This window comes from Rhinolophus sinicus, chromosome 1, assembly GCF_057876585.1.
Source record: "Rhinolophus sinicus isolate RSI-liver-muscle chromosome 1, RSI-T2T, whole genome shotgun sequence".
NCBI lineage: Eukaryota > Metazoa > Chordata > Mammalia > Chiroptera > Rhinolophidae > Rhinolophus > Rhinolophus sinicus.
The window spans coordinates 67,644,234-67,668,551 of NC_142501.1; the positions used below are offsets into that span (position 1 = coordinate 67,644,234).

At 44.8% G+C, this 24,318-nt stretch overlaps 1 protein-coding gene and 1 long non-coding RNA gene across 2 annotated transcripts; one reads left to right on the forward strand and one right to left on the reverse strand.

Annotated features, from left to right (window-relative positions):
- Positions 1 to 2,222: 2,222 nt before the first annotated feature.
- On the reverse strand, positions 2,223 to 5,653 carry LRRC10 (leucine rich repeat containing 10). Its single transcript, XM_019748928.3, has one exon. The coding sequence runs from the start codon at positions 5,602 to 5,604 to the stop codon at positions 4,765 to 4,767; it is 840 nt and encodes a 279-aa protein (XP_019604487.1). The 5' UTR covers positions 5,605 to 5,653; the 3' UTR covers positions 2,223 to 4,764.
- Positions 5,654 to 11,952: 6,299 nt separating this feature from the next.
- On the forward strand, positions 11,953 to 13,545 carry LOC148759087 (uncharacterized). Its single transcript, XR_016022224.1, has 3 exons — positions 11,953 to 12,497; positions 12,661 to 12,744; positions 13,364 to 13,545. It is a non-coding gene; the product is annotated as an uncharacterized LOC148759087 (long non-coding RNA).
- The last annotated feature ends 10,773 nt before the right edge of the window (positions 13,546 to 24,318 follow it).

Below are 24,318 nucleotides of genomic sequence, written 5' to 3' on the forward strand. Positions count from 1 at the left end.
TGCTCTTCTTTTTTTTTTTAAGATTTTATTGGAGGGGAACAGGACTTTTATTGGGGAACAGTGTGTACTTCCAGGCCTTTTTTCCAAGTCAGGTTGTTGTCCTTTCAGTCTTAGTTGTGGAGGGTGCAGCTCAGCTTCAAGTTGTTGTCCTTTCTGTCTTAGTTGTGGAGGGCGCAGCTCAGCTCCAGGTCCAGTTCCTGTTTCTAGTTGCGGGACTCAAACCGGCAACCTTGTGGTTGAGAGCCCGCGTTCCAACCAACTGAGCCATCTGGGAGGCAGCTCAGCTCAAGGTGCCGTGTTCAATCTTAGTTGCAGGTGGCAGAGCCCACCATCCCTTGCAGGACTCGAGGAGTTGAACCGGCAACCTTGTGGTTGAGAGCCCACTGGCCCATGTGGGAATTGAACCGGCAGCCTTTGGAGTTAGGAGCATGGAGCTCTTAACTGCCTGAGCCACTGGGCCTGCCCCAAAGCAGTGTTCTTTAGTAAGAATTTTGTGACATGGAAGTAGAAATTCCCCTAAAATTTGGAATATAACATTAATGGTTACTGCATAGAGAATTGTCTAAGTGCTCAGAATTTTTAAATCTATCCTAGTAGCCTTCAGTTGTATTTTGTTTTTTGGAGTGTGCTGGTTATTCTTTTAAGCCAGGAGATGCATTCTTTGCCTACTTGGAGGCCATGGGGCTTCCCCTTGGTGACTACTTCACAGCTTCCTGTGGACTGGTTAACTGAGAAGGCCCTGGCAGGATATGGGGAGGAGGAGTCAGTATTTTCTTGTTTTTGCTCTTTTTTGTCTTGAAGTGGCTATATCCCTGCAAGATGTACCACTATAGCTTTGCTGGGCAGCCCGTCTTACGGCTCTCAGCTCTTACTGGATTTGGGTAACATTTCTGTTCCTTGTTCATTCAGCTGTATGTTAGCGTATGTTGCTCATTTGCGTATGTCAGTATTACGACTTCAACATTGCCTTACCCCACCCCACCCTTAATATCCTGTCTACTAATAGTTCTTTGTTAAAGTCTCTCTGTGTAAACCATGTGGGGTAAATGCATTTTCTTGCCAGAGCCCTGACTGATAGTGATAAAAGTCAAACAGAATACTCTTTATACAGACTCCTTTTCTAAAGTCTGCCTTGTACCTAATGTGTTAGGACATCCATAGAACAGAGGATGGAAAGAGGACTTAACCTTTTTAAAATCAGAATTACTATAGAACATTTCAAATTCTCAATATGAAGAATAAAGCAAACCTGATTTCAGATTCCTCATTTAAATTGTGAGCAGTACCTAACCCCTCTCTCAAAGGGGTATTGGAAAGGTTGTACCGTGTTTCCCCTAAAATAAGACCTAGCCGGACCATCAACTCGAATGTGTCTTTTGGAGCAAAAATTAATATAAAACCCGGTCTTATTTTTCTACAGTGTAAGACCGGGTCTTATGTTAATTTTTGCTCCAAAAGACATTAGAGCTGATGGTCCGGCTAGGTCTCATTTTCGGGGAAACATGGTATGAATTAACTTGGGCAAAACCCTGAGGGTAGTACCTGATCTACAGTGGTGGTCCCCCTGTCTGTGGTCTGGGCTCATGATAAAATCTCCAAAATTCAGGTAACTTGGTAGACTTGTTCTAGGCATCGGGGGTTCAAAGATAAAGAACATCTGCTTCCTGTTCTCCAGAGGTGGACAGTCCAAAAGGAAAATAAAGCATGTAAACTTAGTTGGTTTTTAATAGCATTAATACCCTTTCTATAGTAGTGAGGTTACAAGACGTATGCGCTTTTTTTTTTTTTTTTTTGTACGGTGACGAAAGTAAAGTGTCTAGCAGGTAACACCCATGTTCCCAACCCATGTCTTCCATCTGATGCTTCCTGCCCCTCACACATGGATTTCGTGTCAAGGAATAGTCTCATGTTTTCGACTATAGCAGTTCCTCTAATGTTGCAACATCGTTTCTTTATAACGATGAGATGTGTAGGAACTTAGCTCCTGTTTACATCAAATAGCCTATGGTTAAAATTGGTTTTGTTGTCATTTCACTTATAGTTGTAGAACCCATCGACGACATTGAGAACGTACTGTACTTTGGTGATTTTCCTGATTCTAAGATAATGGGAAGGGCGAAGTATATTCATTTAGATCCTTGGTAATCATGTGTATGTGTTTTCCTATTTAGGTAAGCCAGAAGCATTTGACCACATTGCAATTATATTTCTTAATACTCAAGTCTGTAGATACTGTTGTTGAAAATTTTATTGAAAGAAAAACTTTTTTCTATTGCCATATGTCTTTTACCTTCAAACTGAATTAAACTGTAGGGTAAATATAAGTATTGTGCTACGTGGTATAACAGTAAAATAACATGGTATGTAAACAGCTGGCACCTGCCAGACACTGTTCTATGTTCTTTAGTAATTCGTTTAATCCTTACAGTGACCTGAAAGCTAGAAATTTAGTATTTTATTGATGAGAAAACAGGTACACAGATAGTAACTGACCAATAAATGGCAAAGCTGGGATTTGAACTCAGGTAGTTTGAAGGCCGTGCGTGCTCTTAATCATTTTACACTGCCTCCGGGTTATTGTCGATGTGCTTTTAGTTAAAATTTGAATCTAGTTGATTTTTAGGGCACAGTCCCACTTTTTAAGTGAAATTACAGTGATGTATTTTAGGACAAAAGAAAAAAACTGGTTCATCTCCATAGAATCTATGTTAAATATTTCAGTTGGCATCATTTGTATTTCTGGAAGCTAAAATTCTATACAAATTTCTGGAAAAGATTTTCCTGTGATGCATAACACTTTAGGTTTCATTTTAAAATCATGAGTCAAGTTACATTTGATGCTTTAACATTTTCCTCTTTTTAACTTTGTGTCAGAATTTCAAGAAAACATCAGAGGGTAATGGAAATGTAAATATGCATTTACAGAGTTACTTTATAAAGTTGATTGAAACCCTATAGTGAAAACATTTTTGGATAGCAAAAGCAGTGGTGAATTCTTAACCATAGTGTTTAAAAAAAATGTTTATTTGTTATATATTGATTATTTTAGAAGAAAACAGCTTTACTGTGTGCCAAAATGTTTATAATTTGACATTTGATTCAGACCCGTCAGCTCATTAGGAGAGAACTCTGTATAGGTCATGTGGCTTCAATTTGTTTGATGGCTGTAGCAGCTACACTGGAAAAGTTGGGCCAGTTAATCTTGGGAGGGGTAAGACCCGGGTCAAAAGGAAGTCAGAGCCCTCTTGGCTGGCAATAGGTACGGGGCAGAAAGCAGTTCTGTTGGCACAAAGTTTTTGGCATCAACTGAGTGTACTTTCAGTCATTAGGAATGAGAAAATAGACTAAATTCTAGCTGTCTAATAGAAATCTGGACTCATTACTCAAGGAGTTAAATGTTTGACAAACGATTGCATTTAATGATTGAAGGGATCCTTTGACAGTCTAATCAGTGGTTTACAGATACTCTACAGACTGGAGGTGGTGATAAGATTATGTGATAGGAAATTTCCTCTGGTTTAGCAAGAATTATTTGTGGTAGGAAAACACTTGAAAACAGTCTGCTGTGTAGTCATTTTAGAACCAAACTACTGGGTTAAGATGCTTTTATGGCAAAAGTACGTTTCAAAAGCTAACTAGTTTTAGTTAAGATGGCACGATATCCTTGATTGCTGAAAAGGTTCAAGAACAAAGGATTGTGCTATTAAATCACCCACTAACAGCAGTTTCTTTAAAGTTGATGTATTCATGGGAAGAAGAAAAGTTCCCAGTTTACATACTTCAAAAAAATATTGGCCAAAATACGAGGTTTATACACTAACCATCAAAAGACCCTGTCTACAAAAATCAGAACAGAGGCAGAGACACAGGCTAGAGGCAGAAGCTTCCTATGCACACCACAACCTGCAATTCAGATTTCCAAATGCTTGTTTCAAGGGAACAGGTTTCTCACCGACTGCCATTAACCTGGTATGATTCTGGACATGTGATTTCTCTCCGTGAAAGGGGATTCAGTTCAGCTCAGGTTCGTTAATGTGAGTGAATGGAAGGGCTGTGCTCCACAGAAGCAACCAGGGTTACAACTAGGCTAGATTTTAATGAGACCACAATGCCAGAGGTTCTACTCTCTAGGTGACTTCAAATATTGTGAGGAACAGAGCAGTTGAGAGCAGACCTTGGGTCAGACCTTTTAGGGAAACTGAGCTAAGGCAGCACGAGCCACTGTCAAGTGTAAAGTGGTCGCTGGGCTCCACCAGGAGGCATTCTCCATCAGGGGTCTTCTCAGCACTCGCTAAACAGAGAAAAAGCTTCATCTTAAGCCTTTGCAACAACAGTCTGTGAGTCTGATTGACTAGGTAGAAATGTCCTTTTAAAGTGTCCTGGATTAGTAATATTTAATTCATTGCTGTTTGTGGTCACTCATAGTAAGAACATAAATCCTGCAAAGGGCTGGAGACAGGCTGCCTAACAAGGTACCTTATTGGAGGAGCTCACGAGCCTCATGACCAGCCACTCTTCATTGTTTCAAAATACCTGCTTGGAGAGGCTGATTTTCTGGTAAAGAAGTTGTGCTATCTACAGCACACTAACCTTTGGGAGAGATGTTTGCCAGCTACTTTTTCTTCTTGGTGTGATTTAGGGATTTCATCTGACTCCATCAACCACCGCTGGCAGACACCCCAAATGTCCCAGAGCAATCTTTTGCACTCTAGTAGAGAAGACGCTAGCGTTGGGTTCTTGGCATTGACCTACCACTGAAGCTCCTCAGGAGTTGGCAGGAGGGCGCGGAGGAGGCAAGGCAGGTGCCTGTGCCTCCTGGCTTTCCTCCGTGACCAAAGCATAGCGCCTGGCTTTTCTGGGGTCAGGCTCCGGCGTCTCCTCTGCCCACCTGCCCACGCGGCGTACGCCTTTGGCCACCTTGGGTGCGTTCCTGCAAGGATTGTGGTCATAGATAACCAGCTTCAGACCTGACAGGTGGGCCAGGCTGGGGAAGTAGCGGATGCTGTTTCGGTCCACGTCGATCACCTCCAGGAAGGGCATGTGAAGCAGCACAGGGGGGAAGTCAGTCAGCAGGTTGCCCGAGAGCCAGATGGTCCGCAGCTCCCGGAGGCGCCGGAGCTGGCCTGGCAGCAGACTCAGGGCATTGGAGCCGGCATGCAGAGTCTTAAGGAGACTGAGCTCACAGACCACATCTGGCAGCTGGGTGAGGCAGTTGGCTTCAACCCACAGGGTCCGGAGGTTCTGGAGCAGGCTCAGCTCATTGGGGAGATCACAGAGTTTGTTGTTGCCCAGGTAGAGGATGCAAAGCTGTTTCAAAGTACACACCACCTGGGGCAGAGCCTTGAAGTTGTTGAAATCCAGGGCCAGGATCTGCAGATTCTGCAGCTGCCCCAGCTCCAGAGGCAGGCTGCTGAGGTGGTTGTCACTCAGGTAGAGCTTAACCAGCTCTCGGAAGGAGCACACGTGCACGGGAAAGTGGCGTAGCTGGTTCCCACTCAGATCTACCATCTTGTCCAGCGGCATCTCCCGGAGGTCTCCGACCACGAAGTTCTGGCAGCGTTCTGCGGGAATAAAGGCCACAAGGGCTTTGACGGTGTTCCCCATGCGGAGGCTGGAGGCTGCTGCTGAGTGCTCCGAGGCCCGCCCTCCCCTCCCATTATAACTTGGGGGTGGTGTGACAAAAGCCAGTCACTTCAACAGAAAAGTCTTCTGATAGCAATTTGAGTGTCGGGTGACAGGCCCAATAGGCAGGCAGGCAGGGTCCAGGAGGCCAGGTCTGACTCATGTACTTGCTTTCAATCCTCTAAGCCCCAATCCCCTTTATCTACATTTTTAAAAGTTTGTTTGTTTCAAGTTGAAAATAGCTTCACTTTTTCCTAATGAAAAACATTGAGATGTTATATAAAGGTGTAAAAGAAGAAAATGAAAAACACTCATACTACCCAAGGATAAATTCTGTAAACATTTTAATATATGTCCTCTAGCCTCATTGCTACAAGTAATCAATTTGTTTTAAAAAGATTACATTCTTTTAGGAATCTTATGTTTTATAACATATGGACATATTTTTAAGTTTGCAGGTATCTACGCAATTATAAACACCTGCATAGTATTCCATTATATGGATGCACCGTAATTTAAACAGGTCTTATTTTTGGGTACCTAAATAAGTGTGTCACTATTATAAATATCTCTGAACATACAATGGGAGCAGTGATCCACTAATGTCTTCAGGGAACAGCCTAACAAGTGTTCCTGGGTCAAAGATGCATCCTTTTAAGGCTTTTCATTGCCAGTGTCTCCTGCCTACCCCCACCTAACCTGGTTCAGTGTATACATACTCTATAGGTATCCATTTTCTTATTTCTTCCTTTTTCCCAGGTAATAGTTTTCCACACTTTAAAATTTCGCCTTTGACAAAAATAGAAAAGCAGAAAAAAAGAAAGAGGATAGCCAGCCTCCTAAAGCTGAAATAAAGGAGGGTATATTCCTACAGGACGTCTGTCGCAGACGCAGCTAACTGCTCATCAAAGGTTTGTGCTTCCCCTGACACAAGTGCTGAGTTGTAGGAAGCAGCTGTCCAGCCAGGCCGTTTCCTACTACCAGTCTAGGGCAGGGAGTCTAATTCTGGCCAGTGGAATGTGGGCAGAAGTGATACTTGTCACATCTAGGCCTGGCTCATTTAAAACAAACCTCACCTTCCTCCACACTCTTTCCCTGTCTGCTAGCTGGATGTCGACACCCAGCGTGACCTTAGAAGCCACCAAGTATATGGAAGTCACATGTGGAAGTTGGCTGGGCCGTGGTCATCCTGGATCCCTTAGTAAGTGCTAGGATCAGAACGCTTCACGCCTCCCAATACACACACTCCCTACCACTACCTGGATTTAGATAAATGAGAAATAACCTTCCATTCTGTTAAGCCATCCAGATCTGGTGGCTTATTTATTAAATTATATTCATGAATAAAGCAGTTGTTAAAAATGAGGTAAAACTACATATATTGATGTGCAAAGATGTTCAGGATAAATAAAGTGGGTAAAAAATCAAGTTTCAGAACACTTTTATGATCCCATCTGTGAAAAAACATGCCTACATTCTTGTATATGCATAAAAGAATCTAAGAAATAACAGTGATTATCTCTGGGGAATCTGCCTGAAGGTATAGGAATTATAGGAATGCTATTTACACCCTCTTGTACTGTTTGATTTAAAAAAACAAAAAAAACACACAAAAAAGCTATAGACATACATTCCTTTTAAATTTAAAAACTCTAGTCCAAAAGAAACAACCTGTTAGCCTCCTTGCTCTCTGGATAGTGTCCTGAGTTTGGGGGAGTCTTGGCACACCCTTTAACTGCCTCCAATGTCTCTAGTGAAGAGGGGAATGGAAGTGCGTTCTATTCTGTGAATGGCCATCCTACAGAGCTATTTGGTGGTGCAGTGTCACTACCCGCCTGCCTTCTACTCAGTCACGACTGAAGCCAGTGTCCTTGGACCTTCTACACGGTGAATGTCAAGGGCTGTTATCTTGAGTCCTCTCCTTGCTTTGTTGATTTGTGCAATAACAACCAGTCTCTCAACAGGTACTGTGCTTTGCCTCTATATTTAGCATGGCCAGTGGTGACCACAAATGGTCATGGAGCAACCACCCGATGTTATCCCTAGAAATGATGATAATGATGGCTACTCGTTATTTATAACTAATCTGCTAAATACTAAGCACGGTGTCATGTGCTTTACATATACTATTTCTTCTCACAGCACCTGCTAGACACATATTTTTTATCCCAAATTTTCAGATGAGAAAACTGAGGCTCAGAGAGGTTTAATAATAACATCAAGTATATATTGAGCACCCACTATGTGTTCTAGATGCAGGGTATCTGGTGGCTAAGAAGATTCTACCAGAGCGTGTGGGGTGTGTGTGTGTGTGTGTGTGTGTGTGTGTGTGTGTGTGTAGTGGATGTTCTTCCTGGAGTTAGGTCAACACCAGTTGGCAAACTTTGAGAGTTGAGAAAGGCCTTTTCTGTGAAAGATGCAGATCCTGGCAGGTGTTCAAAGGGGTCTGTGCTCACGCCTCCAACACACATTGGTCATGGCAGTAGGGTTGAGATCTTGAGGCTTCAGGAAAAGAGCGTTGACCTCTTCATCGGTGCTCTATCTGCATTGTGCTTTCACTGACCCCATTCTACTGTTGCTTACTTGTCAGCTGCTGAGCTTCCTCCTGGGGCCACGCAAGGAAGGCATTGTCACTCCCCACCTCTAGCCCAGGCAGGGGCTTCTGATTCCCATAAAATGAAGCACAAACTTCTCAAGGAGGCTTACAGGAACTTCCAGGATCTGGACCCTTCCCATCTCCTCCATTGGACTGTCAGCTCCATGAGGGCAGAGATCTGCGGGAACTCACTCCCCGTTGGGTCTGTGGGTCTTGACTTCAATGCCTGGCACCTGATAGGTCCTCAGCACCTGATAGGTCATCAGCAGCAGAACTAAATGAGCTGATGCTCACTGGCTATTGAAGTAGGCACTGATTTGTATCCGTAAAATTATTTTTTAAATACTTAAAGACAGCACTGAATATAAGAAAGAACATAGATTTATTATCCCGTCAGTACTTCTACAGATAGTACTTTGTGTACAAACCTTGAGTTGTGTGTGTGTATATATATATATATATATGGTTGTACTTAATAATGTATTTATAATGTGACAGACAATACAAAGTGTTTCATTGGGAAAAGGGGAGTAGGGGTAGATAGTTTCGGATAAAGAATAATCCACAATAATAGAGTTACTTTTCTGGGTGGTATTTTAACCATAAAGTTCTTTTGCCCTAAATAAAAAATACTTCTAAGCACATGGTCATAAAATTCATACGTTTGGGAGTAAGTCCAGGCTTAGGCCCAGGGATAAAGCTTTTTCTTTTTCTATCACCTCCAACACCATTAGTACTTCAGGGTCTTCTTAGATTTTTATCACCCAAGGTTATGGTTTATAGTTGTGATGGGAACACCTTCTTTTTACTGATCGATACAAACAATTAAGTCTCAGGGCCTTTGTGCTAAAGTCTTTTTTCCCTTCAGCTCTGAAATGTCCTCTTGAAGCAACAGGTGGTGGTGCTGGTGTGTGGTCCCCTGGAAATCTTCTCAGGTCAGTTCCTCATCTTCAAGCCTCAGCTTGATGGGCGTTTCCTCAGAGGGTCTCCCTGATTGTCCTATTTAAGCGAGGCTGCCTCCACTTCCTACTTTCTCTCCATTTTAGCTTTCCACAATTTGTGGTTTTCTGATTTATTTCTTTGTTCTCTTGCTCCCCTGGTGGACAGTTAACCCGCTGAGGCTAGGGCCTGTGCCAGTCCTGTGTACTGCTGTATTCTTACCACTAATGACAGCACCTCAAACAAAGTGGGCATTCATTTATTCAACAAATAAATGGTAAACCATGGACAAAACCCCCTGCTCTCTGGAGCATTTGGATGAATGAATGAATGAACCTGATATATTACTCTGTTTGATAATGTAAACTCAAATTGCTTGTGGCCCGTGACTTAATATACAGTTATGCGTAAATACTTTTTTTTTCTGCTACTGATTATCATTGAGGTAAGTGAGAGGTTCTGAGAAAGACTCAGAATTTATATATTTATATACAAATACATAACGGGGGCACCAAAAAATGTATACAAGTGGACACTTTGGTCAGCGTTGCTCAAGCAGTAGTTCGCGGTAATCAGAAGTGTCTGGACGCTGATGGTAACCACTTTGAGCACCTCTTGTAATTGCAGAAGTCAGACGTGACTTGTATTTATCTTTTGTTATTGGTATTACAATTTTAATAGTTATTTTTCCTTTTTAAAAATGTGTACACATTTTTTTGGCACCCTCTGTATATAGGGTTAAAAGAACCCAGAAAGGAACTCACATTTGCTGGTAACCTGCAGGATCAACTCTAATTCTGTACTTTCCAGAGCACACTGCCAGGGTGGAAACAGGATTTCCCTTGAGATTTCACACTACAACTATGAAATGGGCTGAGCCTGCTCTGTGGACATGTCCAAAGCTGGATTCCAGAGAAGTCTCCCAAAATATTCTGTGAAGTTAATTAGATTCTCTTTCAGTGTTGAACTCCTGGAATCTGTTCAATAGCAACCCCTGTGCGAAGACAACTATTCTGAGAAGAGGGGCTTCAAAAGTGAGCAGTGAAATGAAACATGAACCCCGAAGGAGTTTATCAGCCAGGGGAGAAGTGATCGGAACTGGGAAACGCAGTCTTTTTACAGCCTGCATGTGAGTGAAAGAAACCAACTTCGGGAGAAGGCCTGGAGGGGATTCTGCCTCACTGCTAGGAACCAGCAATGAGGGGATGTCCTTTCTGAAGCTGGGTTTCTTGATGGCCGGGATAATAATAGGTTTTGTCCTTGATTACAGCCGAAGTCCATTTCAGTGACCATCGGAGCACAGATCGATACTTAATTACTTCATTGGAGTGTTCCATGGCTCTGTCAGGATTAATGCAGCCCTGTAAGTAAATAGGTCCTTCTAATTTATCAGCTTTTATCAGTGGTTCTTAACTAGTGATGGTCTTGCCCTCCAGGAGACATTTGGCAATGTCTGAAGACATTTCCGGTTGTCACACTGAGAGAGCTCCTGGCATGTAGTGGGTAGGGCTGGGACGCTGCTATCTTTCTACAGTGCCCAGGGCAGACCCCACAATAAATCATACGGCCCAAAATGTCAGTGGTGCCGAGGCTGAGAAACCCTGGGCTATCCTAGTGCCAGCCAGTCCTCTTCTAGGGATATGCAAATTATAGTCATAAAGTGGGTACAACAGCTAGTATTTTATCATCTTGATGGGTGATACATTTTTTTCAGTTGTAGGGAAAATTTTCTTTCAATTACATGAAGTGGGGTAGAATAGTATAGAAATACTGTGTTTCCCTGAAAATAAGACCTAGCCAATCAGCTCTAATGCGTCTTTTGGAGCAAAAATTAATATAAGACTCGGTATCATATCATATCATATCATATCATATCATATCATATCATATCATATCATGTCATGTCATATCATATCATGTCATATCATATTATATTAATTATATATTATATTTATGATATATATTATATTATATTATATTATATTATATTATATTATATTATATTATATTATATTATATTATATTATATTATATTATATTCTCAGTCTTATAGTAAAATAAGACTCGGTCTTATATTAATTTTTGCTCCAAAAGATGCATTAGAGCTCATTTTCCGGCTAGGTCTTATTTTCGGGAAAACACGGTACCTCATATTTAACTATACTTTCAGGAATTTGCTTTGACATTCTGGATATTCCCAGATCTTCCGGATAAATAAAGGGTTCATAATATGAATGCAGCTTTGGATCTGGACCTGTGAAATTTGAATTGGCTATAAACCTTATAAAGGACTCATGAAGTCTCTTGTAAATTGTTGGGCTTTTGGGGGGGAGGTTTGGTAGGGGGCAGGTAGATCTTATAATGCATTTTCCAGTAGAAACAATGCTGTACATGGTGGTGTCCCAGGTTAATCCACAAGAGTTCGTGTACCACATAGAACAACAGGAGTACAGCGATAGTACAATCACTGCAGTCTTACTGACTGCTGCATGGCAGACGGTTTCTATGAGGTAACAAATTCTGAGCGATATGTAGCTCAGGCATAGGCCTAGTAGCTCGAGGTGGTTTTGCAGGACAGTAGACACTGCTAAACTCTGGGGCCCCTTAGAGCCGGGCACATTGATGCCTGAGTGGGACCAAGGTTCTGTCAGTAAGGACGGAAGGAAGGATAGGTAGGAAACCGGCCACGGGGACATCGGGTGTGTGTGGGGTGGCAATTAGGTGGACCTGGAGTGGTATTTTAGCTCTGCCATCTCCTTCCTATGGCCTTGGAGAGGTTGCTGAACTTTTTTTTTTTATAATTAAAAAATTTTATTACATTTGTTGGGGTGACATTGGTTAGTAAAATTACATAGGGTTCAAGTGTACAATTCTATATAATACATCATCTATAGACTGCATTGTATGTTCTCCACCCAGAGTCAGTTCTCCTTGCGTCATTGCTGAACTCCTGGAAAGTCTTTCTACATTTGTCAAATGGAGATAATAACAATGTCACTGGGAGGATTAAATGGCAGTAAATACCCAGAACAGAGGAGAAGCTTAAATCATGTCAACTTTTCCCCTCTCACTGCAAACTTACTCTCTTACCAATACTTGCTTGGTACCACCTCCCGTCTTTAAAGAGTGTCAGTATTTGCCCAGGGCTGTGGTCAGCTCCAGCCACATCATTAACTTTGCTGCCAACTTAGAACCTCCTGGAAGTGATGGCGCAAACTCACAACTCCAGGAACTATGAGCCATCAAAGAGCCTGGTGAGCGGTGAGCGGCTACTGAACAAAAACAAAGAAGCTGATCTTGGCAGCTCTGACGTGCCTTCAGATCCTCGTGGCATGAAGAGGTAAGTAAGGGAACCTTGGCACTGCTGGAGCTTGTGACAACATCTCTCCTTGACTGTCGCCTCTCACCCCCACTGCTGCTGAGCTGACATTGGAATGAGATGAATTGAAACAGATGGGACTGACACCACACACTCACTCATTCTCCCCTCTTTCTCTTTTTAGGATTTCTTTGATCCAAGTTAAGTCCAGCAGGCATCTTCCTGGAGAAGCAAGGACCCCAGAGACGTTCATGAAACACCACCAACTGTAAGTTTTTGCTCGTACATAACTGTGATGCTTTTCTCAGGAAGTGTATTTATAGGAGAGAATGACAAAAGAGCAGTTATGTGATTACGTGAGTAGATCAGGGGTCGGGGCACATCTGGCTCTGAAAGGCCACAAACCCACGTGGACTCCCCAGAGATCCAGGTCGTGCTGTGTTTTTCTTTTGTTGGAGAGTTTCTCCCATTTGGTTTTGTGACTAGAGTGGCATTCGTTCAGTATTGCCCTATCATAGGTGTCTTTCCAATAGTAGGGCTCAGTTGAACACTTCGCTGAATCCTGCCCAGACCGAGTCATATTGATGGCGTGGGGTGGTGTTGTGGGAAGGTTCCCAGACTTGGACTCTGAAGGTCTGTGTTTGAATTTCTCTGATTGCAGTGTGAGCTTGTGCCGGTTATTTAACTTCCCATGCTTGCCTTTTCCTCATCTGGAGACAAGAGGGGTGGACCAGGTGGTCCCGAGGGTTCCTAGCACGTTTGGCAGTGGAGACCTTCCCACTGCATGACTGGTGTCACCAAATATCTTGTGTCACTCAGCTGCAAATGTGTGTTAGGGGCGAATGGACTGGTGGGCTGTGCTTGAGAAAAACATTGTTTTGTTTTAGTTTAAAATCTAGAACACTAAGTTGGCAAAGACCTTGACCCAGCCTTCCCAGACACCTAGAGGGGCCAGCATGACAAATGGAAAGACAGTGCCTGGTCTTTGGAGTCAGAGAAGTTTGAATTCGCATATCAGCTCTGCCATTGACTAGGGTAAGTGAAATTATTTCTCTGAGCCTCACTTACCTGCAAAATTGCAATAATAACACCCACCGCATGGGGTTTCCTTGAGGTCAGTAAGATGGTTGCTTCAAGTATCTTGCCCACAGAAGGTGCTTGAAAAATAGTTGATATTATTGTCCTTTTGTTACTAGTGTTATTATTAGCTAGTGGGCTGAGCTGATCCCAGGGAGTGCTTATAGACGCTCAAGTGAGTTGAGCTCTGGGGCTGTTTGTCTCAATTTCTGGGCCCTATCTGGTTTCCTGTTTGGTGTTGAGAGGGGGTAAAGCTGACTGGGCTTCTCCACGTCCCTTTGGTTCACTACCTCAACTCCTCCTCCCATCATGATGTAGTAAAACGTAGCTTAATCCTGTGGTCTCCCATACAGATATTTGCTTCCTTAAAAGAGAAACGGCTTTTTACTGACCTTGAATGCTATTCTTTACTGATCTTGAATGGCAAGATGCTATGGTTTGAGCAGGACACTGTCTAGTGTCCTCCTTCGTGGGCACAAAGCAATTATCACACCAGGTTCCACCAGCTGGGGAATGATCTAACATTTTACAGATCCTTTGGTCAAAACTTTGGATGGTGGGCAACAAACCCACAGAAAATGAGCCCTAAGTCAGGCAAACGAGTGGCAGTGGCTTGTTGTTCACAGGCTGTGCCTTGGGGCAGAGCTGGCTTCTTTGTCAGAAGCAGAGCCCTGGAAAGAATGCCTTTCTCTAAAAATAGGACAGTTAGAGGCAGAGCAGCTTTTTACTGACCTTGCAACTTTGGGACAGACCAGCTGATAAAGCTTTCTGCCCCGGGTTACTCACAGCTGTTTTCCTGACCAGAGGACCTAGGGATGGTGCCCTCATGCCCCATGTCAAATGCTTTTCATCAAATACTACACGTGAGGCAGGAGGTGGCTTCATCAGCCTCGAAGCCTTGTCTGGCTTCTAGGAAGGATTAGAAAGGGTTGGAAACCTGAACTGTAAGCACATTCCAAATCCAGTAATCTCCTTGTTTCACTTTACATGTACATATTTTTTCTTTTTTACTTCTGTCAAAAGTTGGATTTTTCCTCCCATTAGAAGTGGGGGGATAGTAAAACATAGTCGTTAAAGGGGTGTGCTCTGGAGCCAAACTTCCTATGTTTAAAGCCTGTGTGTGTGTGTGTGTGTGTGTGTGTGTGTGTGTGTGTAAATTAATAAACCATTCTTTTAGAGCAGTTTTATGTTCACAGAAAAATTGAGCAGAAAGTACAGAGAGTTCCCATGAATCCGCTGCTCCCTCCCCCTACGACTTTCCCCACTGTGGTATCTGTTATAATCGAACCTACACTGACACATTATTATCTCCCCAAATCCATGGTTTACCTTGAGGTTCATTCCTGTACGTTCTATGAGTTTGGACAAATGTGTAATGACACGTATCTACTATTGTGGTATTATACAGAGTAGTCTCACTGCCTTAAAAATCCCCTGCACTCTGCCTAATCATCTCTCCCTCTCCCCTAACAGGCAACTACTGATCTGTTTACTGTCTCCATAGTTTTCTTTTTCCAGAATGTCATGAGATTTGAATCATACAGTATGTATGTAGCCTTTTCAGATTGGCTCCTTTCACTTAGTAATATAGTAAATTATAGCTCCTTTCATTTAGTAACTTAAGATTCTTCCATGTTTTTTCAGGGCTTAATACCGTGTTTCCCCAAAAATAAGACCGGGTCTTATATTAATTTTTGCTCCGAAAGACATATTAGGGTGTATTTTCAAGGGATGTCTTATTTTTTCATGTACAACAATCTACATTTGTTCAAATACAGTCATGTCATCTTCTTCTGGCACATCATCACAACATACTAAATGCGTCCGTCTGGCTGGCGATCTTAACTGGGGCTTATTTTTTGGATAGGTCTTATTTTCGGGAAAACACAGTTGCTAATGTCTTTATAGCACTGAATAATATTCCATTGTCTGGATGTACCACAGTTTATCCAGTCACCTACTGATGGACATCTTGGTTGCTTTCAAGTTTTGGCAACTATGAACAAAGCTGCTATAAATATCTGTGTGTAGTGTTTTGTGTGGACATAAGTTTTTAGCTCCTTTAGGCAAATACCAAGGAGAATGATTGCTGAATCATATGGGAAAAAAATGCTTAGTTTTGTAAAAAAAAAATAAAAAATCTTCCAAAGTGACTGTACCATTTTGCATTCCCAGCAGCAATGAATGGGAGGAGTTCCTGTTTCTCCATATCCTCGCCAGCATTTGGTGTTGTCAGTGTTCAGGATTTTTGAAGACTATTTTTTGCTTCCTCTTAGCTTTTGATGACCTGTGGCAAGTCACTAAACCCCTCTGTCTTGGTTTCCTAGTTTGTGAAACCTAGAAAACAGTAGTACCTCCATGACTAGGTTGTCGTGAGGATTAAATAACCTAACCCACGTACGGCATGAGGGAGAGGACCAGCATACGTAAACTCTCAGGACACATTAGCTGTGATGGTTGGAGTAGGTTGGGTTTTGGTTCTAAAAAACACTTGAAATTCTTGGGCACAAAATGATGTTTGGGTTGGAGTTGGATTCCATAAACTTATTGTTAACAATAAAAGTTGAACCCAGGCCATGCCCCATGCTGAGGACCTTATTTACTGTCTCATTTGTCCTACAGAGTAGATACCAGCCTTACTCTCCATTTTCAGATGAGGAAATTACAGCCCAGGCTGAATTGACGTACCCCAGGTCACCCAGCTCAGAGAAGTACAGTTGGGACTTGAACTTGTGTTTATGTGATATCAAAGTCCAACACTTAGCCCCTTGTGATCCCTTAGCCTCCTAATCTGTTCTCCCTCCCAACCTGTACTTTGGGCTTGGACATTGAGATTTACAGGATTATAGTCTTTGCAAACCATTCTCTGATTAGGTAAGAAGCCAGGCCTGTGTGTTAGTACTAATTGCCTTCCAAACTTGGCACATCGAGATGATTATGCTGAAGTTCTGGCCAATTGTTTTGTTCTTCGCATTACTCTGCCAGTTTTTGGCCTTTGCACGCGCTGCTCCACTTCTTCCACCTCTTCGTCCGCCAGCTTCCACTCAGCCTTCAGTTCTCGGCTTACACATCACTTCCTGCAATGAGACTCTTGGATTAGGTGCCTGCCTTTGCTCTCTTAGCACCCGGCCTTATCCCATCGTAGCTCTTACCCCCTTTATTGTAATTTTATGTCTAGCTTCTCTACTAGGCTGAGCCCCATGAGTGCAGAAACCCTGTTGGTGCCCTCATGGTCGTATGCCCAGCCCATCAGACAGCACCTGGCACCTACTATGGGCTAACAAATAGTGGAATGAATGAATGAATGAATGAATGGGCATGAGGGGCTGGTGCTAGGCTGGAACACTGAGTGTGTGGATTCTTCTCCCGGGCCCAGTACTGTGGGGTTGTCAGCACTGACAGTCACCTCAGGAATTCACCGTGGTGTTTAACTTGGGATCATGCAACGTCTGGGTCCCTTCCTCCTCTTGCGTCAGCAAGGGATGCAGTACGGAATGACGCGGATAGGGGTGTTTTAACACTCAAGTAGCCTCCTGGGCACTAAAGCCCTTCACCCCAACTCACACTGCAAGCAGAGCATGAACCCCAAATGGGCTTAGTCCATTCTGTGGCCCCTTGGATTCTTCATGAGGGTCCCACAGTGACTTTCTCAGGGTCTCAACTGGGGATAAATCAGTAGATACATGGTGGTTTGGCCATACTGGTTGTTAAAATGTCAACATACTTCCATACCAGTTGGTAAAAAAACAAAAACCCTTGCCCAGAGCCTGCTGAGTATTCTCCTCATTGCTCCAGCTTCCCCGGCCCCTCTCCTGGCACCCCTGATCTCCCCACAATCCAGAAAATAAGCTGGTAACCTGTGGTGCAACAGGAGGCTCCCAGAACGGTTTCAGCCCCATGGCTGGCATCGTATTGCTTCAGTTTGAGTCTTTACATAATGTGAGTATTACCTTCTGACATAGACCTTCCTGTATTCTTGGGACATGGCCCAGGGAAGAGGGGAGAGAGGTGAGGAGCAGGAAAGGACTCAGGCAGGCTCCCTGTCCCCTTCTCACCCCAGCACAGAACTAAGAGGGTGCAGAAATTTGGACATTCCAGGCTAGTGACGAGTTGTTTCCATGTGGCTTCCAGCTACCCGCTGCACAGACGGCTGCTCTGCACCTTTCTGCACAAGCCATCTACATGGAGAAGCTTTCTAGAACAACAGCCACCATTTATTGAGCTCTTACTATGTGTTCAGTACTTAGCTAAATGTCCGTTTACCTCTCCTAACAACTCTGAGTACGAACGATTATTATACTCACTTTGCAGATGAGAAAACAGGTCTGAGAGGTTAAGTGCTGCCCAGGTCCCTGAGCTAGTAAGTGGAGAGTTGGGAGTCTAACTCCAGAGGCCACAGCCCCACAGGGACTGCATGGGTGGGGAGTGTTAAGGTAGAGGGACAGAAGCTTCTGGCAGAGGGAGGCACTCTTCCAGGAAATAGTGCAGAAAAGTGAGACAGATTATGGAGAGGGCTGCCACACAGCCAGTCCCTCTGGCGGCCAGAGGAAAACTTCCCAAGAATCCTAGGCGCTGTGGATGGCTGCCCTGGGGCTTTCCACGCTCTGAGCCTCTGCTAACCTCTGCTGGAAGTGAGTCAGCCTCCCAAATGTTCCCTCTGGGACACCTGCCCTGTGGGCAGTGCACTGGAACTGGCCCTGTGACCTGTCCTGAGGTGTCATGTCCACACCCAGTCTCCATAGCAGCGCTGGCTCTGTGGGAAGCAGCCCAGGCAGGCTGGGACAGTACAGAGTCTGGCTTGGAACTCTGGGTCACACTCTTCCCGGATGTCCCAGCAAAGACCGGTTGCTCTGACCATAAAAAAATGTGCAAATCACATCTAAGAATAGAAAATTCTCAAAGGAAAAAAAAATCTTTAAGAGTGTTCATTAATGAAGAATTTTTATGATACCTGGATTACAGTTATGAAAAAAAGCAAAGATGAAAAGGAGAGGGAAAAAAATATGTTAAAATGCTAACCGTGGTTTTGATAATGGGCAATTTTCCCAAAGGGTTTACTTTATAATGAAAAACGTATATATTTAAATTCCGCCTTTCCTTTTGAAATGGCTTATGTCTATCTCGAGGAGTTAGAAGAGGATAGAGGACCAGCCTCTCCCCTTTGTGATTTCAAGTAAGTCACCTGACTGCTCTGCTCCGTTTCCTCATTTGTAAAATGGGGAAAGCAGTAGAACAGCGGGACGTGATAGGGTGAGGATGAGCAGCCATTGGGATAACACGCGAGAAATTTTATTACCAGTCCGGCTCCTGATAAATGCTCCTGGTAAGTGCTCTTCTGATCTCTGGACCAACTAGGGGACGGTGTTCTCCTTGTGAGCGTCAGTGTTGTCATGGCCACCAGAGGGCACTCCTGGCCCAGGGAGGCCACGTTCCCGGGACACCAGGATTCCCAGCTCGTGCGCCTCCCCTAGGAAGACGGATGTGGGGAGAAAGCGCAGAGATGGCCTTCCTTGCTTGCTGACCTCTAAGCTCCCAGCCCCGTGCCGAGAAAGAAACCAGCTTCGGAGCTGGCCGTGGCTGACTCTCTAGCAGTAGTAGAAGCCGACCTTGCCCCTCCCAGGAGTGCAGATTCTATGCAGAGCTTTTCTCTGGAGTTCCCGTGCGCAAAGAGCACCCGCATTCTCCCCTCAGTGTGGGAGGGGGACTCTCCCGGGAATGGTGGACATGGAGAAGGGGAAGGGAAGGGAACCGGACGTCTCTGCTGCCTGGGTGACGTGTGGGGGCACAGGAGAGGCCCGTGTTCTCTGTGCCGCTGGTCGCTGGCTCTGGGAGGCCAGGTGGGGAAAGGGTGAGGTCCTGGATTAGCTGAATTCCTAGGCGAGTTCATGCTGTGACGTGGCTTCATTCTCTGTGAGCTGGTGACTCCGTGGTCTCTCCCCAGCCCTGACCTCTCCAAGCCCCGACTTGTCTGCATCACAAGTTGTCTATTTGATATGTCTACTCGCATGGGGTTTAATACACCCAAAATAAAACTGTTCCTCCTGACTAGTAAGAACCATGACCACCACTAGCTACTACAACTAAAACAAAGCAAAAAATAAGCCCCTACTCTCAAAATGTCATTTGTTAAACAAATACTCCAGTGTGGGACAGCAGACTGATCTCGGGGGTGCGGCAGTGAGAGAACAGGCGTGATCCCTCATCCTGGGGCTACATAGTAGAAGTTGTGTGTCTGTAACAAGGAAGCTGATTGTGCTGCTTTCTTGTACACTGGTGGGAAAAAGAGCCACGAAAAGACATGGGGAGTATTGTGGTTGCTTCTGGATACACATTTGAATAGGGCCATTGAGAAATTATGACGCTCCCAGTACAGAAAGATGAGGATGATAAGGAGTCTGAAGATCACGAGATGCAAAGAACAGTTTGGTTCTTGGTTTGGCAAGATTTGGTCTCAAGGAAAGATGTGGCGTGTGTGTGTGTGTGTGTGTGTGTGTGTGTGTGTGTGTGTGTGTGTCTTGGCAGCTTATGTAGAAGCAGCATTTTTCAACTGTCTGAGGCTGGTCCTGAATGTGGAGAAGGCTGCCCATTTCTTGGATTCTCTCTTCGGTAAACAACCTATTTGGAAGCGATTTTAAATGTTAACAAAAGTTTTAAGAAATAAAGTGTATGTGACTGGGCTGCCCTCAGTCCCAATCTGGTAACACCCGTGGGTTACAGGCAGGTGTTCGGGCCTTCTGTCCAGAATTTAGGAGGCGGCCACCCATGGCACTGGGATTACTGAACGGCCCTGAAGATATGTAGGCATCTCTCCCCATGTTTGCCTTTCCCCTTTCCTCCCGCTCCACCCCATGCGTCCTTCTTTTATCTTTCCCTTTATCACCTTTGACCAAGGGACATAGGACCCCTGGCGCCAACCCCCTCCATGCTTTGGAGCACCTTCCTCCGCAGTTTCTCATGTTCAGGTCCCTCCCTGGTGCTGGAACTGGTGGGGACTGGAGGTGCCGTCCCAGCCGGGGGTCCTGAGGCTCCTGGGTTGTCCCTCAGCCTGTCAGGCCCTGGTTCTAGGAGGGGCCTGTGTGGTGAGCGAACCCCTCCTGGGAGCCAGTGTGGCTTTTTTGTCTTCCCCCTCTCGCTCTCCCTCCCCCACCCCTTCTCCTTCTGCTTCTCCCCCTTCCCCTCCCCTCCTCCTCCTCTTCCTCCTCCTCCTCCTCCTCCTCCTCTTCCTCTTCTTCTTCTTCTTCTTCCTGTTTTGTTTTATGAGAGATTGGGCCTCCAGAAATGACACGCTGATTTGGGGTGACTCTAATTGTTTACATAGGCAGGGCCCCCCCACACCCTCGGGGTGGCCGTGATTACCATACAGCCCCGCTTATGTCCCAAATCTCCTCCCCCAGAGAAAATTTCAAGTGCATCTGAGAACATTGCTTAGAGTCTTGGTTTTAGATGGCTGAAACTGGAAGGTCTGATCTGGGGCTTTTCAAGCTCAACAGGCTGAAATGTTGTGACCTGGAGGCAGGCTGGGCCGGACGGGCAGTTTGAGAAATCCCGGCCCTCAGCCTTCCCCCCCCTCCCCTTTCATCCGTGTCTTTGTCCTTTTCTTCTGCAAGTGGAGTTTGCTGTATGCTGGTTTTTATCAAATTGGTCTAAAGCAGGCTATTTAAGAAATTACATACTTAGATCTTTGACTTAGCAAAAGAGCAATTTTTATACACCTTCACAGAAGTAACATTAAACATTCTCAAACATCATTTTTGCTCTAAAGTCAGACCCATCTCATTAACTTAATAATAAAGATAGTTAACAATTAGTCATGACTTTGCATCATACAGTGTTAATTCCTTGCCAGTAACTATTCCACTTAATTTTTAAAACAACCCGATGAGGAAGGTACTGGCATTAATGCATTTTATTGCCGATAAAACTGAGGCTAAGGCCCCTCAGGTAACTTGCCCGAGGTCACCCAGCTAGTAAGTATCTGTGCCCCGATAGAACCCAGGGCCCTGGGTCAGAACCACTGTACTATTCAGTAACATGGTGATATAATGACAGCAAGCAGTAAGTGCTTACTATATGACAGGCAACGTACTGTGAGTTTTGTATGTATTAACTCATTTAATTCTCACAGTACTAGGCATTACTGTTATCCTCATTTTATCAGTGAGGAAACCAAGTCATGGAAAGGTTAAGTAACATTTCAGAAGCCGTGGTGGAGCCAGTATTTGAACCCGCACAATCTGATTCCAAAAGCTCACACTTTTACCCTTTCCGTTCAGAGACTTCTCTTCCTGACACGGGTTGACTAGGCCACGTCTGAAGTTTGGTTTTAGGAGTTGAATGTAAAGTAAAAGCAAGAGCTCGCTCTGCCTTCTGCGCCCCTGGTATTACTGTGGACTACAAGGGACTGTTGATTTGTCTTACATCGCCTTTGCCCCTGAGCAACAGAAGTACACACTGTTTGCTGAAAAATGCTTCAGAAAGGTGCATTCCTGGGTCCTAGCTGGCATCGTGTCATGGGCGCAGGGCGGCACGATACCCACGGGAACTCCATCTGCTCTTTCTGATTCCAGGAGGGATGGGATTGTGTGTATCAGCAGTTTCAAGTTCTAGATGTCACCACCTACTCTGGACAGCTCTGGATGTGAGGAGATGTGTTTCTATCCAGATTTTACTGTGTGATTGATGGGATGACAACAGAGTGGGGTTTGCAAAAGCCGTGCATGGAGGCGGCATTGAACCTACAGATGATGGTGGGACGGCTGAGGGTGAGGGTCATTTCTGATGCTGGGTTTCTACTCTTTGCGCTCAGACGCCTCAGGGCTCCTCCCACAGGCTCTCTGAGTGTCCCCTGAAGTAAATTCTGAGGAAAGAGATTCTGGAATTGGTACTAGCTACACACAAAGCCAGTGCCCGGCAGGGAGAGAACTCACGAACACACGTGTTCTTGCCTCTTTTATTTTGTGTGTCTCCTGACATCCAGTCTTTTATCAACTTCTGGTCCCTTATGGCTTTTAGAAATTTTATTTCCCAAGTAGTGAGCGGGTTTGATCTTCCCAGCGATCTCTTTCCCACACCAACAGAGTTCCCTAATTCTTAGCTGTTTCTTCTTCCTCCACTTACTGACTCACCCTTTCCTTAGGAGAGTGAAGCTGGCTGTTAAAAATTGTGTATCCTTCCATCTCCCCACTCTGTGCAGCTGCCCCTGCTATTCAGCACTCTGTGCCACTTGTTCTGGAGCTGATCTCAGAGTGACGGATGGGTCCTGAGGTCGATGGCTGGAAATAACAGGCCCCAGGCTGCCCCTGCCCGTGGCGAGAGACAGCCAGGCTGCCAGGTACTATGAACAGCAGCTGTGGCCACACAAACCTGAGTGGAGAGGCTCGAGTTACTCCAGTGGGAATAACATAGAAATGACATGCTGTTCCTGGGGCGTCTGGGATCTGACATCCCTGCAAGGTCTGCTGCCAAAGGGGCCTGGTCAAGCGTGGTTGGTTAGTGCTGGGCGTTCCTGCGTCTCGAATGATTTACACTGTCATTGAGCCAGGGAGAATACTAAGACTGTACAGTTCACCCAGACAGGCAGGTCAGAGAAAGAAAAGAAGCCAGGTTTAACATGTCTGAATGGTAGCCTGGGGCTGCTGGGAGGTTTTAGCAGTAAGTAGAAAGATGAGCTGAGGCCTTTAGCTTGGCATCTTCTTCTTCTTTTCCTCTTTGCACAGTTTGGGGATCTCGTAGTGGTTGAAGTCTCCACGGAGCTGGTGATGCTTCGGTAAAAGAACTGAAAACTCCAGAGACCCACCAAGGCCAAGGAGGCCCCAACGGCGTGAAGCAGGCCTGGCGTAGGGGGTAGGGAGTGGTGGGGACTTTGGTAAACTGGAGAATCCTGGCTAGGCAAGAGCTGTCAGGAAATCAGAGCAGCCACCAGTTTTCCCACTGCAGACCAATCACACATATAATTTTGTCTCAGGATGCTAAGTAAAGGGACTTATTAGTAAACATAATTCTGCTAATGTAGAAAAAGGACAAAAATACAGATTCAGTAAAATTGCTTTAACTACTTCTACTGTCATACTTTCTCTTCATGGAAACTGGTACTTCTGGAATGCCCCGGCATAAATCCCGGGGTAACGAGCATACCACGGTGACCTCACGCAGGGGTTTGCCCCTACACTCGGCACAGAATGAGGAAATCGGTAGAGTGAAAATTACCATTGAAAATCTGTTAGGAAGGGATCACGTCGGGCACTAATCAGGTACCTTTTTCAGAAAGGCTACATGCCTGCATGCTGAAGATCAGTGAAGAGTTTTCAGCTGAGCTGCAGCTGACATGGCTTGTGTGTAGGAGCCAAGTGTGAGAAATTCTAGTGTTGTGCCTTTAAATACCAGTCACTCGCAGCACGTCGGAATCGAGTGGGATTTCCATCTTCCATCTCCCACTCACTGGGAGGCATATGTTCCCTGCGAGGAAGGGAGGAAGTGAGGAGGGGTTTTTTTCTTTATGCATGGGCACACGTGCTTCTCTTTCCTTTGCCAAGTTCATGTAGTTACATTGATACAGGTCAATTTAATGTGATTCCAGCGTTCTGAGGGTTGCGCCTATACACCTCACACGGACACAGAGAAGTCTTAACCCTGGATCTGCAGACTTGTCTCAGGCACCCAGACGAGCTTTGACTAACGACAGAGTACAATCCTATATTAACCCAAGAGTTTAAGTTCCGGGTGAAGGAAGGGAGCAGGAGGACCACAGGTGTCACTGCTGGGAAGG